Source organism: Hippocampus comes, unplaced genomic scaffold (genome assembly GCF_001891065.2).
Source record: "Hippocampus comes isolate QL1 unplaced genomic scaffold, H_comes_QL1_v1.1 scaffold198, whole genome shotgun sequence".
NCBI lineage: Eukaryota > Metazoa > Chordata > Actinopteri > Syngnathiformes > Syngnathidae > Hippocampus > Hippocampus comes.
Window position 1 is genome coordinate 262,643 of NW_017804974.1, and position 15,492 is coordinate 278,134.

The 15,492-nt window shown below is 40.9% G+C and overlaps 2 protein-coding genes across 8 annotated transcripts in view; one reads left to right on the forward strand and one right to left on the reverse strand.

Annotated features, from left to right (window-relative positions):
* Positions 1–671: 671 nt before the first annotated feature.
* LOC109529243 (tubulin alpha-1C chain-like) lies at positions 672–5,476 on the forward strand. Of its 3 annotated transcripts, none has more exons than XM_019892538.1 (5): positions 672–844; positions 2,151–2,175; positions 2,721–2,943; positions 4,075–4,223; positions 4,304–5,476. In XM_019892538.1, exons 1-5 carry the CDS (start codon positions 687–689, stop codon positions 5,279–5,281), a joined length of 1,533 nt encoding a protein of 510 aa, XP_019748097.1. In that variant the 5' UTR covers positions 672–686; the 3' UTR covers positions 5,282–5,476. The 3 variants fall into 3 exon arrangements, with proteins under 3 accessions (XP_019748097.1, XP_019748102.1, XP_019748109.1); XM_019892543.1 differs by having other exon boundaries at positions 750–905; XM_019892550.1 differs by lacking the exon at positions 672–844 and adding an exon at positions 914–1,348.
* Positions 5,477–7,734: 2,258 nt separating this feature from the next.
* Positions 7,735–15,492, reverse strand: part of LOC109529218 (golgin subfamily B member 1-like) — a 68,320-nt gene continuing 60,562 nt past the window's right edge. For all 5 annotated transcript variants that reach the window (XM_019892509.1, XM_019892492.1, XM_019892501.1 and 2 more), the window contains 6 exons: positions 13,871–14,017; positions 13,539–13,655; positions 13,133–13,224; positions 12,690–12,782; positions 12,489–12,606; positions 7,735–8,954 (listed from right to left, as the gene is read on the reverse strand). In XM_019892509.1, the coding sequence (XP_019748068.1) occupies positions 8,796–8,954; positions 12,489–12,606; positions 12,690–12,782; positions 13,133–13,224; positions 13,539–13,655; positions 13,871–14,017 (726 nt within the window). In that variant the 3' untranslated portion in view covers positions 7,735–8,795. The remainder of the gene's footprint in view (positions 8,955–12,488; positions 12,607–12,689; positions 12,783–13,132; positions 13,225–13,538; positions 13,656–13,870; positions 14,018–15,492) is intronic.

Consider the following 15,492-nt stretch of genomic DNA (forward strand, 5'->3'; position numbering starts at 1 on the left):
GAAAATTTCATTTTTTTTTTTTTTTTTTCCCTAACAGGTAGTTCCGTTTGCTTTTACCCAGAATGGTGCTAGTCTACTCGAATGCTTTCATTTCCGGTAACTTTCCAGTAAATCACGTGGTTCCTAGTTGAAAACAGCAGAGTATTCATTGCATACTTCGGTAGTGTACAAGCAAGTTCTACAAGGAAACAAATATATCATTCATATTTTGTGGGGTTTTTTCTGCCGTTATCTTGATATATAAAATGCTTTGGTATGTTATAAGGATTTTTTGCTCTTTTCAGGATTTTTTTGGTAGTTTATACAGGTTGGCGCTCCAAAAAGTTGACAGTTATGTGACTCATTAGTCATGAGGATAAATGGATTAGGAAATGATGGATGGATATGTCCACCCATTTGGTTGCTTGAATTACTGTAAAATATTAAACACAGCTGTCAATATGATGCAATCGTTTTGCCACCATAATAATTTCAGGCAGAAAGTGACACACATAATTAATAACTTAGTGAATAATTAATCATTCGTTAATTTTAATACAGCGGTGATTTACGTTTGTTTCCGAATACGTGCATCCCTCATGACGGCGTTATATATTTGACATAATAAGCGTGACTGCAGACATGTCGGGTGCCGTCAGTCTTTGGCACGTTCTCGAATCTCCGTTGCGTGTTGCCAGTTACAACGCATGGTGATGACGTCACTCACGCGAAGCCTTTCTGACGTTCCTTTCTCTTTTCCTCAGGGCTTGCATACGCTTCCCGAGTTCAACAGACGAGTGAGCGTGCTACTTCTTTGTGCAAAGTCAGCGTGTATCCATAAGAGTGTTTCCTGCTCTTTTACAAAGTGAGTCAAATCATATCACGTATTAACAGTCACGGTGTTATTGCTCGGGAGTCGATTATCGGTAAGCTCTCTTATTTACAACAATATAGAAAATGATAACGGTGGTGAACATTCAGGCTTTGTTGGTTGTATTTTCTTCAAACATGGTTTTGAATAATTGCGTAAAAACGAATACCATCGCTGCATATAGAATCTTCCAACATGTTGTATTTACTGTCCTTTATGACTCGTATGTGATTGATTACGTAAACAAAGTATTCGTAGCCCGACAGTAGAAACCAGTAAAAAAGAAAGCTACAAGTTTGAATACTTAACTGACAGTAACAAAAGTTGAAAATCATTAAATTGGTCAACAGCAATTTTTAATCCGAGAGTGATGTCTCCCAAATTTATTTTTCATGCTGATTTTTTTTTTTTTTAACGGCTTTACCTTTTGGCTGACTCATCAGGCTTTTGAGATATTTCATATTGTTTTTGAGTTTGGCCGTAAAACTACGTTTTCTAGTCAGCGTTCTAAGTTATAAAACCCACCTGTCACTGAACCTAACCCTGAATTCATAAATGTTACGTATTATATATATTATTATTGTGAAAACCTGACGTGTTGGAGAATAAAAAAGAATTGGAATCAGAAAAAAAAGCATCGAAAAAAGTTTACTTGCATCTCTGCTTAAAAAAATAACTGTAAACCAGTTGTTTTTTTCCTAAAGGTTGGTACAATTTATGTACAGTATTATGTCAAAATGGCCATAAATCGTGTCGTTGGGTTCAGGGACGGTGCCAGAGCTACTTCTTTTGGTGTTCATTAGTTAATGCGGGCTACCGATTTGATACACACTTCAGAAATAACACATTTGCTTAAATTAACTTCAACAATGTTATGTGGTATTATGATTTATAGTCATTTATGTGCAGACTTTACAAACTGGCAATGTGTGTATTGTAGATTTTGTATGAACAGAAGAATATGCCATTATCTCCTTAGATGAAGTTAAGTGGTCAACTGTATAAACTGCTGTGAAGATAAGAGATTCCTTTATGGCTAAAACATCATTTGAAGATTTGCCAGAGGTCACAATGTATTGTGATGAATCAGAACAACAGAGAAGTTGTCGGAATTAGACCATCTTTGTGGTCGGAACAGGGACAATATGAGCGGGATAGTTCCGACGTCCCACATTCTTTGAATGCAGCATGTATGCTCTGCATCACTATGTAACAGTCGAACAGATTTTCTGCCACTTTATAAATAAATGAACTCAAGCACATGGTTCTGACCTGTCTAAACTGCTGCTCCTTCTTTCAGAACCCCCTCTCCTTTAGGAAATATGGTGAGTGCGATTTGATTTCCCTTGGAGCATTTGATTTGAAATTCAAGCTTAGAAACTGCCAACGCATTTGGGAGGACTTGTTACCACTTTTGTTCTTTCTAAAAATAGCCATCATTTTTGAACCAAGGATGAAAAGGTGGTGCAGCAGCAACTTTTGAGAAACTTTCAACGGTAAATGTAACAAAGGAATTTACTCAGTTGGCCAAGTTAATACATTTCCCGTGGACAGTGAGGAGAATAGGAAGGAATTAACTAAAACATTGGGGTAATTCATACAAACTGATTTACCGGTACATGATCACACAAACATTACCATTCATTCTCCGTGAGTCCCTTGGAAACTTACTGTTATTGAGACTTTCTTCTTGACCCATCTGGTGTTGCCACAGAAAATTACATGCAGTTGTTAAACAACAGAAGCAATTATAAAAATTTGAACTGGTTCAGAAGCAAATGTTGCTTCGATAATCCTTATCAAAGATGTTAGAATATATTTAATAGTAATGCTATCCCGATCAATTAACATGATATTCCCTTCCCTGCAGCGTGAGTGTATCTCAGTGCACGTTGGACAGGCCGGCGTTCAGATAGGCAATGCCTGCTGGGAGCTTTACTGCCTGGAACATGGAATCCAGCCCGATGGACAGATGCCCAGTGACAAGACAATCGGAGGTGGGGACGATTCCTTCAACACTTTCTTCAGTGAGACCGGAGCGGGAAAGCACGTTCCCAGAGCTGTCTTCGTGGACCTGGAGCCCACAGTCATTGGTAAACGAACTCATCTCTGAACTGTTGGACATCAATGAATGAAATCGGAACTCGTTCAATGCTCGCTATTTTAAAACAAAGAGAACCAGTCAGCTGGGATTCGGCTCCAGTACACCCGCGACCCTCCTGAGGTTCAGATCACGGATGGAGGGAATCTGTTGAGTGCCAGCCAATTTCGAGCATCTTTCATGGCTCACGGAATATTGTTTTTATGATGAATATGGAAACACAGAGCATGTCAAATAAAAGATTACTTATTTATTTTGTTCGACCTTATTCCATATTTTTAGTAATCAGGAACCTGGGATGGTTTCACCCAAATACTGTAACCTATTTTGGACCCCACACCCCCCCAAAAAAAACCAACACTTGAAAATGTGATTTTTATGCTGATAAAAAAATCCTGTCCCATCGTGAAAAAAAAAAAAAAAAACTACGGTGAAAACTACTCTCATCACGTCCTGTTCCTGTTCAGCATGACTGCCAAAAATATTGCATTTTACTCATTAATCAACAATTTGTTGCCACCCGTTCTCCTCATGGACTCTCACTATTTTGTGCAACATTGTTTTCCCTGCTCGATAATCCCGCTCCCGTTTGTTTCTGTGAATTTTTTATCCTGTACCATCCTTGAACCTTATGATGAAAGGTAAAGTTGACTCCAGTCCCATGGGAACCCCGAGGGATTCTCAAAAAAAAATGCAGCCTCTAGTCTGCGCGTATCATGCTGTGCGTTACGGGTTCTACTTCTAAATTAAAATAATCTCTTTTCTCTTTTCGGTTTTTTATGACACTCTTTGTAGTAAAATTAACGTAACAAACATACAAATGACCTGAAACAGTCAAATTTCCAGAGATCCGCCATGTTGACAAGCATCCACACTGTTTTGATACACAGTGCTCTCATCCAAAAGAAACCCAATGCTGACATTTGCTGTCTGTACTTACTATTATTACTATTTTTTTTTTTTCACTTTACCATTTTACTTATCAAACCAGAGTTGGCCAACAATTTTCTTCGCCCAATCCCAGAACAAAACATACAGTAGTTGACGGCGCTCCTCATTAGGGAGGCGCTCAAAGAGTAAATTTTGCACTTCACGTGAACTAAGGTTGGTTTGTTCCCCTTAGACGAGGTGCGCACAGGAACCTATCGACAGCTCTTCCACCCTGAACAGTTAATTACCGGCAAGGAGGATGCGGCCAACAACTACGCCCGTGGCCACTACACCATCGGCAAAGAGATCATTGACCTGGTGCTCGACAGAATACGTAAACTGGTGAGAAGCGAAGTGTACATTGACTTGCGATTAACAAAGTCAAACGTGATGGCCAACATATTTTCCTCCCATGTCACCAGGCTGACCAGTGCACTGGCCTTCAGGGATTCCTGGTGTTCCACAGCTTCGGGGGCGGCACCGGCTCCGGGTTCACCTCCCTGTTAATGGAGCGCCTGTCTGTGGACTACGGCAAGAAATCCAAGCTGGAGTTCTCCATTTATCCGGCACCACAGGTGTCCACGGCTGTCGTGGAACCCTACAACTCCATCCTGACCACGCACACCACGCTGGAGCACTCCGACTGTGCCTTCATGGTGGATAATGAGGCCATTTACGACATCTGCCGCAGAAACCTCGACATGGAGCGTCCTACATACACCAATCTGAACAGACTGATCAGTCAGATCACTTCCTCTATCACGGCTTCCCTTCGTTTTGACGGCGCCCTCAATGTCGACCTGGCAGAGTTTCAAACCAACTTGGTACCGTACCCTCGTATCCACTTCCCTCTGGCTACCTATGCCCCCATCATCTCCGCTGAGAAGGCTTACCATGAGCAATTAACTGTTGCTGATATCACTAATGCCTGCTTTGAGCCAGCCAACCAGATGGTGAAGTGTGATCCTCGTCATGGCAAGTACATGGCGTGTTGCCTTTTGTACCGCGGCGATGTGGTGCCCAAAGATGTAAATGCTGCCATTGCTACGATCAAAACCAAGCGCACCATCCAGTTTGTGGACTGGTGCCCCACTGGGTTTAAGGTGGGAATTAACTACCAGCCACCCACTGTGGTTCCTGGTGGAGACCTGGCCAAAGTTCAGAGGGCAGTGTGCATGCTGAGCAACACGACGGCCGTCGCAGAGGCCTGGGCTCGGCTGGACCACAAGTTTGATCTGATGTATGCCAAGCGCGCTTTTGTTCACTGGTATGTGGGGGAGGGAATGGAGGAGGGAGAGTTCTCTGAGGCCAGGGAGGATATGGCGGCTCTGGAGAAGGACTACGAGGAGGTTGGGGCAGACTCGGTTGATGATCAGGGAGAGGAAGGAGAGGAATATTAATAAGAGGTACAAAGGAACTAAAATACAGGAAACAATGCTTGATTCCTCTGTGATCCTGCATGTATTTGTTGACTACCAGAAGATGAGTTGAGTTGGGTCACTCGAAAAGTTAACTACCCCACACTCCCTTTCTTTTTTTCAAATCAGTTACGCATTTTGGACACAATTGCCAATTAAAGATTATTACCAACCTTGTTATCTGTATATTCTCATTCAACTCAACTGTATTTATAGAGACACTTTAAAACAACCACCGCTGTATTAAAAATGCTGTACATGGAGCAAAAATGATTGAGACAACAACAAAGTAATAAAGACAGTAGAAAGCACAAAAACAGTAAAACTGCAAGTCTTATGCAGAGTCAAAAGCCAAAGAACAAAAATGAGTGGGAGGTCATTCAAAGCGAGGGACCGGCAACGGAAAAGGCTCGACCCCCTCTGAGCCTCCGCTTAGTTCTTGGTGCCTCTTATAGTTCTGATCTGAAGCTATCTAATTACACACTATTGCCCCTACGCGCTCCATCCCGATGCGGGTGCATAGGGGCAGAGGGGCTCAAGAGAGGTAAGGTGGAGCAAGGCACTTTTACGATTTGAAAACAAATAATAGGATCTTAAAAAGAACTCTAAAATATAAAGGGAGCCAGTAAAGGTATGCCAGGGTAGGAGTGATGTGCTCCCAGTACCAGTCAAGAGTCTTATCAGCAGCATTCTGGACCAACTGGAGATGCTTAATGGAGGATTGGCTGACTCCAAAGTAAAGTGCATGACAGTAATCCAGCCGGAATGTGACGAAGGCCTGAATTACTGTATCAAAGTTCTCTTGAGAGAGGATAGGCTTGTCTTTAGCCAGGTGCCTAAGATGAAAGAAGCTGAACGTAACAACAGCCAACCAATTTGCTGGTCCAGCCACTGTCAATCACTGTCCAGTTTAAAACCCAAGTGCGAGACTCTTTGCTTAAGATAAGGAGCCAGGGGCCCAAGTCCTCAGAATGGGATACAAGGGCCACTGGTACTAAACATCACTTATGTCCTCTTTTCATTGAAATTCCAGAATTCATTCTTTCAGGTCATTGTATTCAGGGCATTCTCTGAGAGAGTCCATTACAATTGACTCAATATGAATATGGTAATGAACAAGGTTTAGTACAAATTCAATCATACTGTACCTGTTCCTATTGCAGTGATCTCCAACCAGCGTAGCACAGGAAATTACCTAATTGAAATTAAAATTATTGAAAAAATTAATCACGATATCTTTGTTAATCCAAGAACAACTCAATGCTCTTCCATTCAATGGCAGATGGAACCATAAACTCGTTTATCACCTGTTGTCATTCGTACAACAGAATTTCATGACTCTTGTCAGCTTTGTGTTAAACAGGCCCATATATCACTTTAGTCCATTTGTGACAAAATGAAAGTAAGATCAACATTTTAAGTGTTGATACTTTTGACAATTGTTTGGTAGTGTGTCATAAAAATGTTTGACCCCCCTACCCCCCCCAAAAAAAATCAAAATATTTCTGTACCTACAGCCAACAGATACCTTCATGAATATAACTACAGACTTAGATTTAAATACAATGCAAACCACCGGCAAAATTCATGTATTCTTTAACTCCATTGTTCTGAAATTATTTAGACAGGTGAAACGGAGGCAAACTTGTATCAGAATGATGGTACAGGAAAAGAGCCGCTAATGTTTAAAAAGGCTGACCATGATGGGGTATTGCCATACTTGGGATTTAAAAGTGTTCATTTCACGGATGCTTTTCGGTTGTTACCGAAGTAGATAGAGCAGTACTATGCTTCTATTCAGCCAAATACTCAAAAACTATTTGGAAAATCACAGAAGACCGTCTCAATAAAACCAATGTCAATATTCAATGACTAAGTAAGTCAATGGCTAGATTTCAACTGGAGCATGATTCTTAATTACAGACAAAAGTGAAGTCACAAGCAGAAAGGAAAGCTGGCTCTGTCATGTACTACTTTTATCCAAGTAATACAAATTTGTTTTATTTGCAGTATGTTATGTGGTCCAAATAGTAAAAAGCCCAAGTACTAATTTAACGTCACATCCATGTATCACATGCCAGGTATATGAACAAACACTCTTTGTCCTTGTACTTTTGCACCTGTGTTTATTAAACAAATCTGAATTGCTATTGCTGTTGCACAGTAGAGAAAACAGCAGCTTTGAAGAAGATGACTGCATGTGAGATGTTATCTATCTGAAATCCCTTGTTTGTTTCAAGGATGAAGGTCATCTATTTCAACCCTTCTCGAGAGAGAGGACAGCGATTCAAAAGTTAATCTCTCAGACATGAACGGATGCACCCCCACCCAAAATAAATCCCGATCTAGGTTTGAATTTCATCCATGAAGGGGTTAACATCCGGCCTCGTCAAAATTAAACCGTAGGAAACAATTAGTCATAGGCCAAGACAATCAAGAAAATCAACTGGCTTTTATTCTTCTCTTTAGATATGGTGATCTGAAAATAGTTCAGTGAAACAGAGTATTGCACCAATTGCAGAGCTTCATGTCATCAAGGTCGACAATATCACAAACTCTTGAAAACCGAGGAACTAACTGCACATTTTTCAGTAGTGTAATCTTTCATAAATACTTTCTGTTTACTCCTCACATCTTTATATACAGAGCACGTGACCATTGTGACATTTCACAGATCAAATTGGTGCAATTCTACAATGTAAAGGATGTTCCAAACTCTTAAATTTCTTTCATTCAAAGATCAGGCTAAGATGACAGAAATGCATAAATATATATAAAAAAAATCAGTAGATTGGACAGAATAATATATCTGTGATGTTCATAAATAGGGGAAAAAAAACCCTCAAGAGTGTTTTTTGTGTTGATTTACAATAAAACAGGATATGAAATGAAGCATCCTACTGATCTCACTGTTGTTAGGATTTTAGCGTGTCTGTCATTGAGATAATAAAAAACCCAGGTGCAGTTACAGTGCATAGATTTAGTCAGCATAAGGATTATGTGCAATGCTTTAGACCGCGAGGAGAAATTGTACCAACATTTGTCTTAAGGAAACAACAACCACAAGAAGTGTGAATGTGTTGTTGTTGACAGTGAAATCAGGATGTGAGTTTAGATTTCCTGTATTGAGGAACATAACAGAGATGGCTTTCTTCTTGTTCGTGGGATTTCGTGAAGGCTTCACATCCAAGGCTTCTCTCCTTGTCCTTATTTTCACATGGTTCTGGATAGACTGATTATTATCACTCCTTTAAGGCCTTGTGCGGCAAACCGAATTTACAGATTATGTGATTCACACCGTGAAATTTGTACAACTACAACCAAATCTGTTCAGCAAAAATGACAATTGACTCTCCCAAGGATGAACATCCCGGTTACCTGACAGTGCCAGTGTTTTATAAAGCATGTCGAGTTGGGAGTGTGTACACGTAAATTATTATCTAGCCAGCTGTTGATTTTAACCTTTGGACTAACGTCCAACTTGTTGATTACCTTCTCAGAGGGCACCGGTAAGGCACATTAGGACAAGCAGGTGAATTGTAACCAAGTAACCAAGAAAGAAGTAACGTGAGCGTGCTCGGCCCGTCAGCAGCCGGGAAAAGTACAGGCTTCTTCCTCTGAACCAACGTCTGCATGCCACCATCCCACCTTTCACCTGGAAGTACAAGTGGCATACAAATCAAGACACTGAAATCTGATTGGGCGAGTAATTGCATTTAGAATAAGGCCCCCCAAAAAAACAAAACAAAACAAAAAAAACTTGGGGAAACAGAACACGCTGTCACGGTTTCTGCTTGGAAAAAACATGATTGTATGATAGGGGTGGAACCGATTTGTCGACACGTCGATTTTATCACTCTGCAATTGTTAGCGCTTGAAGACGATGAACCCTTTCATGCCACCCTGTAACCTGATAACATGATAAGCTGTCCATTGTGGTAACCGCTGTCCCTCAAAGGGTTAATCACCAGTCCCATGTTTTTGTATTAATACCAAGTGTAGAGAAATATTTGATTAAACATGAGAATGGTAGCACAGTCCTTCAAGTCTATCTTCAAATATAACAAAAGCAGAAGTGCCAGTATGAACAGGCATCTGAAAAGGCATTCGCTAACGCTAGCTGACAACCAGCCAAAATGCTTAAGTCAGCATATTTAGCAAACGTCCTCCCGCAAGAGTGAAAAGTGTGGTTGATCAACCTCTACTGTGACCGCCAACAGTGAATATCTGTTAAATTGATTATGATTTTTAGTTGTCACACATTTGCATATTATTAATGATAAATTGATTACGCCTGCAATGGAGAATGCTTATGCTTTCAATAAAGATGTAATTATGCTTTTCATAAAGATATGCTCACATTTATAATCAAGAATGCTACGTGCACTTCGTGACAGTTGAGGGGCGCAATCACCTTTCCGAGAAAGTCGTTGGGAAGAGATAAGGTAATAAGACAAAACAAGAGCAAGGTCGGACGGAGCTGTCAACACCAGCTGCAACCAACTTACTTGGTGTTTTTGTAATGATTAGGCACATGTAAATAATTTTCACTTGCATACACACACAATGTCAAACAAGTTCAGTGTGTCTTCAACAGCCCTCACCCTTTAGGTTGGACACACCCATGTATGAGATTCCCAATGAGAAATAAATGAGAGGGCGAGCGGGAAGCAATTAAGCATTCACTTAGAATTTCATGGCTGCAACACATTTGATTTAATAAATGTTTGGGAACTAATGTTGGAAGCGTTGTAGGCGGAATTCTTTGCCATGTTTGCTTAATGTACAGCTTCAGTTGTTCAACAGTCTGAGGTCCCAAGTTCATTGGAATTGGGTTTGTAATTTTGAGTATTACCACAACCATATGACTCACTTAAATACATTTAAAAAAGCATATACCACCATACAATACGGTATGTCCTTTTTTTGGTGTGAAATCCCATTTGCGATTTTATCATGGTTTTTTTCCATCTACATTTTGAGTATTACCACAACCATATGACTGACTTAAATACATTTAAAAAAAGCATATACCACCATACAATACGGTATGTCCTTTTTTTGGTGGGAAATCCCAATGGCGATTTTATCATGTTTTTTTCCCATCTACAATTATTCAGGATATTTTGCAAATGATTCCCGAGAAATAAAAAAACCCATTTACCCATTTAAAATCTTAGTTCTCAACAGAAAATGGATACATTTTTTTTTTTTTACAATACTGTACTTTGTTTTCCGATACAATTATCTTTAAAGCGGTCTAGGCTTCTATAATAGCGGAATTGCGCTAAAGAGCGGAGGTCTGTGATCCCTGTGATTGTGACTGGATGAGTGAGTCAGGCGTTGGGGGTGACTGCACACAGGCCGAGGAGCATATACCTATGACAGCAAAAGGAAGCTTGTATTTGGAACCTGAAGGATAACAGTCGCATGCACAGCGAGTTGACAATGACAAAAGTTTAAATGGCGTCACGAATTTGTCATCATCGACGCAATGATCATCACCTTAGCGCCGACTACCAAAACAAACCAAAAAAAAATCTGAAGACATTCAACCCGACAACATGATGCAAAAGCGCCAACCGCTGCAAGAAGAGGGTTTAGAGCAGGGGTGTCAAAGTCAAATGGACGGAGGGCCAGATAAAAAATTTTGCTGCAAGCCGAGGGCCGGACTGATCGAATGTTCATTGAAAATTTTAAAAATGACCACATGTTGTTTATTGAACCAAATTTAATTGACTGAAAACCTAACAAATACATTCCAATATGGTCAGATAAATAAAGCAACATTTTTTTATGGCTATGTCAGTAAACTTTAATTTTCAACAGGCACAAAAAAAATTTCCTTTGTATAAAAATACCCACAACATGAATGAAAGAAGCCGATATTATTCAAGGCACTATCAATAGTCCATATTTTCTCTTTTAGCAAAAGTAGGCTAAATTTACTTAAAAGAAAAACAAATAATAGTACAGTAATTTTCGATCATTTACTCGAATAAAATATTTTTAAAACCTAATTGGATTGAAATACAACAAAATAAAGTGCAAAAATGTATAAACCAAAAACAACACTTTCTTCAAGGAGAAGTAACAAGCAGCGAAAGCAAATATTATACTTTAATTTTTAAACTTGAACTGAGTAAAAACTCTTAATATGTGATTGCACAGTATATTATAAGTATTATTCACTTCTTTGAGGCTGAGGCTGATACTCGGTGGTGTCTTAACTTTTCTACAAGTTCATCAATATTTGGGGTCAGGCTCTGAGCTGAGCAAATCCTCAAAATTGAGTGAGGGTGTTCAGCAGTAAATCGACTTCTGTGTGATGTTTTGTTCAGCTTCATCAAAGAAAATAGTTGTTCACACACGTATGTGGTGCAAAACTTTCGACAACGTTTGAGCAGCCTGGATGCGCAGCGGGGCCACTGTGTCGGGGAGGAAACGGGCAAAATGCGCAGCACGCACTGCCGTCTCTTTGCAGAAACACTGGAATTGTATTTCTGCTAATGCTCACGTTTAAAAAGAGTTGCTTTTTTTCGGGGTAAACTTCGTCACAAACTTTAAGTATAGCGTTTTTAATGAAATCCCCCTTCCCTCTCCATGTCCATGTTCTTGTTTGCGTGTTTCGTTTCATGATGTCGTCTCAGATTACACTATTTCAATCGCGCCACACTTTCTCCGCACAGAAGACACACAGGTTTTCCAGCTACGTCCATGGACATATACTTCGACTCCCACCTTGTTTGAAAGCCCCGGTTCTCAGTGTCCACCTTCCGTTTTGTCATTTTTGATGGGTATCTGAAAGCTAATGTCACTGTTATGGGAACGACTGCTTGACTAATAAATATTTAAATAAAGCGGCCGACTGCTTGGCGCGTCACCGTTGCACTGTGGGAAATGTAGTATTGGTGCGTGTAAAAGATCTGCGGGCTCTCGGCTTGCTGCGGTCCGCGGGCCGGTTCTAATAATAAATCAATATCATCCCAGGGGCCACTGAAAACATTCTCGCGGGCCGGATTTGGCCCGCGGGCCGGCACTTTGACATATGTGGTTTAGAGGGTTACATGGCAGAAACGATGCTTAATAACCCTCGCAAAATGAATATCATGATTGCAGCCTCACGTGGCCCACTGGGAAAATCAAATGCCACCCCGTCTAAGCTCCTAATCTAAAAGCTGCATTCTACCTTCCGTGTTATCAGAGGCTGGTTTGGGTTGAGGCTCACAGCTTCCCACTCGTCATCTGCTTCCATCTCGATACTGCTGAAGTCTCTCCGAATATCTTGAGGCAGTCTTGAACTGATGCTGCATATCAAAATATTTACTTTTGAGCACATCTTCACTGTGGTTATATGTCAGTTGATACGGGAGGTTTTTTGTGTCAGGACCTCTTTGTGCTGGCCTGGGCAAGATGCAAAGCCTCTTCAGCAGACTCCCTTCGGCACCGTTCATCTGCCAGACTCCGCTCTACCTCAAGTAGCCTAAAAAAGTGGAGCAAAAGTGGAACAGTCAAGGTCCCCAACACTTTTGACACAGTCCTGAAGTGGTATGGAGAACTACTTGTGCTGTATTTGAAAAACCATATCCAGAAGTAGCAAGTCAATGCAGAGTGTTCATTTATTCAACTGCAGATCGAGTGAGGCATGTATTGTTTTTGGAAGACATGACACAGTATATACTGTTCATGAAAGAGCTCAATGACTCTTTTCCCCATGTGAAAAATGCAAAACTAATCATGTGTGACTCGCTGTGATGAGCCTTGACTGGACAACCGAAGATTGCAACAACCAACACCACCACCGCCACCACCACCAAGTCTGAGCGATCTCACCTTTCTTGGAGCTGGCCGACTTCAATTGTTTGAGCAACTGTGTTGTTCCTTTCCTGAGGACCTCCGGGAGCCACCTCTAAATTGCCTGAACCCTGAAAGGCAGGTAAACAAATACTATTAATTTTTGTAAGACTCAAAACAACATTATACTAAAAACATAAAAAGAAACATGAATTGTACAAGCATCAGAATGAGTGTACTCGAACAGCAGCAATGCAATTGATTGTGATCACTCTCGCTTGATGTAAACTCAATCGCAGAACAGCTAACTGAAAATACAACTTCGAGATAGAGGCCATCGGAGCATTGATATCTACAAAAGCTGAAAATGGAAGACAATTTGGAGTGAGCACCATACACTGTCCAACCAGAAGAGAAAATACATGGACTTCTCGAAAACCTTTACCTGTGCCTGGCCTTGCATTTCCAGACAGTGGCATCGATTTTGGGTGTCCCTCAGGGTTTGGGACACGGCAAGTAGCTGAGCAGCCACAGCGCCCTTTTCCTCCACCGCCTGCTGTAGCTGTGAACGTGGACAAGAACATGAAGGTTTTGCTACATTTTTTTTCTTTCCATGATTAAAACGTCAAGCAACGTGGCTTAATTTTATTGCAACCAACTCTAGATTTTTCTGGGGTTTTTTTCCCTTTGGCTCCTTGTGTGTGTAAATAGGTCAACTGTAAAGCGCTATGAAAGTGAGATGTTCTGTAAGTTGTGTCATCCTCAAGTCTTTCTAACCTTTGAGTTAAGTTGCTGAAAGCACTGATCACGCTGCTGGATGTCATACAAGCAGCGCTGCAGCTCTCTGTGCAGATGGACTCTCTCCGCCTCCAGTCGACTCACCGCCTTTTCCATTTCAATTTGGCCTACCGGATTCACCGTTTCCTATTGTTATGAAGCACAAATATTGACAGCGATCAATGGTTGACCACACATTCGTTATGAAAAAGTAAACATTGAAGCCCTCAACATTTTTTTAATCTGAAGGACAAAAGAAAAACCTCTACAATCAAATAGAGTGCTACAATTCAGAATCTCTCTCAATTTCCTCTTCCAAACTTTTAAAGTTCAGGGATCAAGCTGGCTGTATAAGGTTACATAAAACCGGCGGCACACAGCGAGGCCGAACGTGACTGAACTGCAAAGCAGCGTGAGGGGTTCGGCAACCAGGTTGCAGCCGACTGCTGGCAATTAGTTTTGCAGCAATTCGAAATTTGACTTGCAGATGAATCGCGTTGCAAAGTTACAGATGTCACGGCCAGTCAACAATGCCATGTCGGGTCACACTTTTGTGTTATTTCTGAAATGCCTTCAGGTACCAACCCATAATGCCAAAGCCCTGTCCACTACAAAATTAATCGTAATTGCTGTCAGATGGATGGTTTTTGGCGCTACCTTAGTGCCAAGGAAATATGATGAAGTGGCACACTGATTGAGTGACAAGCTTCATATGTCAGGATGGGGAAACGTTTAACCAAGGAGGTGGATGAAGTCCACCTTGCCAGTAGTTGACGCTACAGTGGTTTGACACATTGGCAAATAATCATCTGTGTCAGAGATGAAAGGTCATAACAGTTGTTTTTGGTCTCTGTGAAATGGAAATTTATCTATCAAGTACACAAGGTATACTCGTGATTAGTGAGTACTCAAGAGTGAATGAATACTCGTACTGGTGTTGGTCTGAAAATGTTTTCTAAATATCCCTTGTTAAAACTGTTAATATAGGCAATTATAAACCTTTTGGGGGTGGGGCTGTGTAAGCAGGACTTGGTCCGAGGGCAGGGAATTACTGTAATTCACTTTCACTTATTACCTATAGGAAAGAGTGCTTCCTAATTGAGCTGCCTTCAAAGGAAAGAATTGTTGTCATTCGTGGTTTCAGTGTAATACACGTAGGGCCTCCACACACTGAGTGATGCGGAGGAATTCCACTGCACAATCGCAGTGTGCGGCGGTTTTGCCACAAGATTTGAAGTGAAGCTGAGTCTCGCCCAGTGATTTTTAAAATTTCCATCGGAGTTGCATGAGGTGGCAACATGTTAAGTTGCAGCCGATCAAAATGCACTGAAGCTTTCACAAGGACGAAAGGAGGGCACCGGGGCCTGGGACGCAGCGGTCGACCATGCTCCGTCAATCGATCGGAATACAGCATATATGGCGAACGTATTGTGTTTTACAACAATACTTCAGCAGATTTAGAATTTCGTATAGACGTGTAGATGAAATTGCGAAGCTTGTGGTAAAAATGAGAATTTTGCTATAAAATTGAAATATATCATTGTAGAACTGCATTTTCAGCTATTCTGCATTTTTCCAAGCTAAACTAATTACTAGCCGCCTTAAAAAAAAAAAAAAAAAAA

Excerpts from the sequence above, each read along its gene's own strand:
- LOC109529243 (XM_019892538.1), top strand. The coding sequence starts at position 687 with ATGGTGATGACGTCACTCACGCGAAGCCTTTCTGACGTTCCTTTCTCT. Across the intron at positions 845-2,150 it reads GTTTCCTGCTCTTTTACAAA|AACCCCCTCTCCTTTAGGAA; the intron begins GTGAGTCAAATC and ends TCCTTCTTTCAG. Across the intron at positions 4,224-4,303 it reads TCGACAGAATACGTAAACTG|GCTGACCAGTGCACTGGCCT; the intron begins GTGAGAAGCGAA and ends CCATGTCACCAG.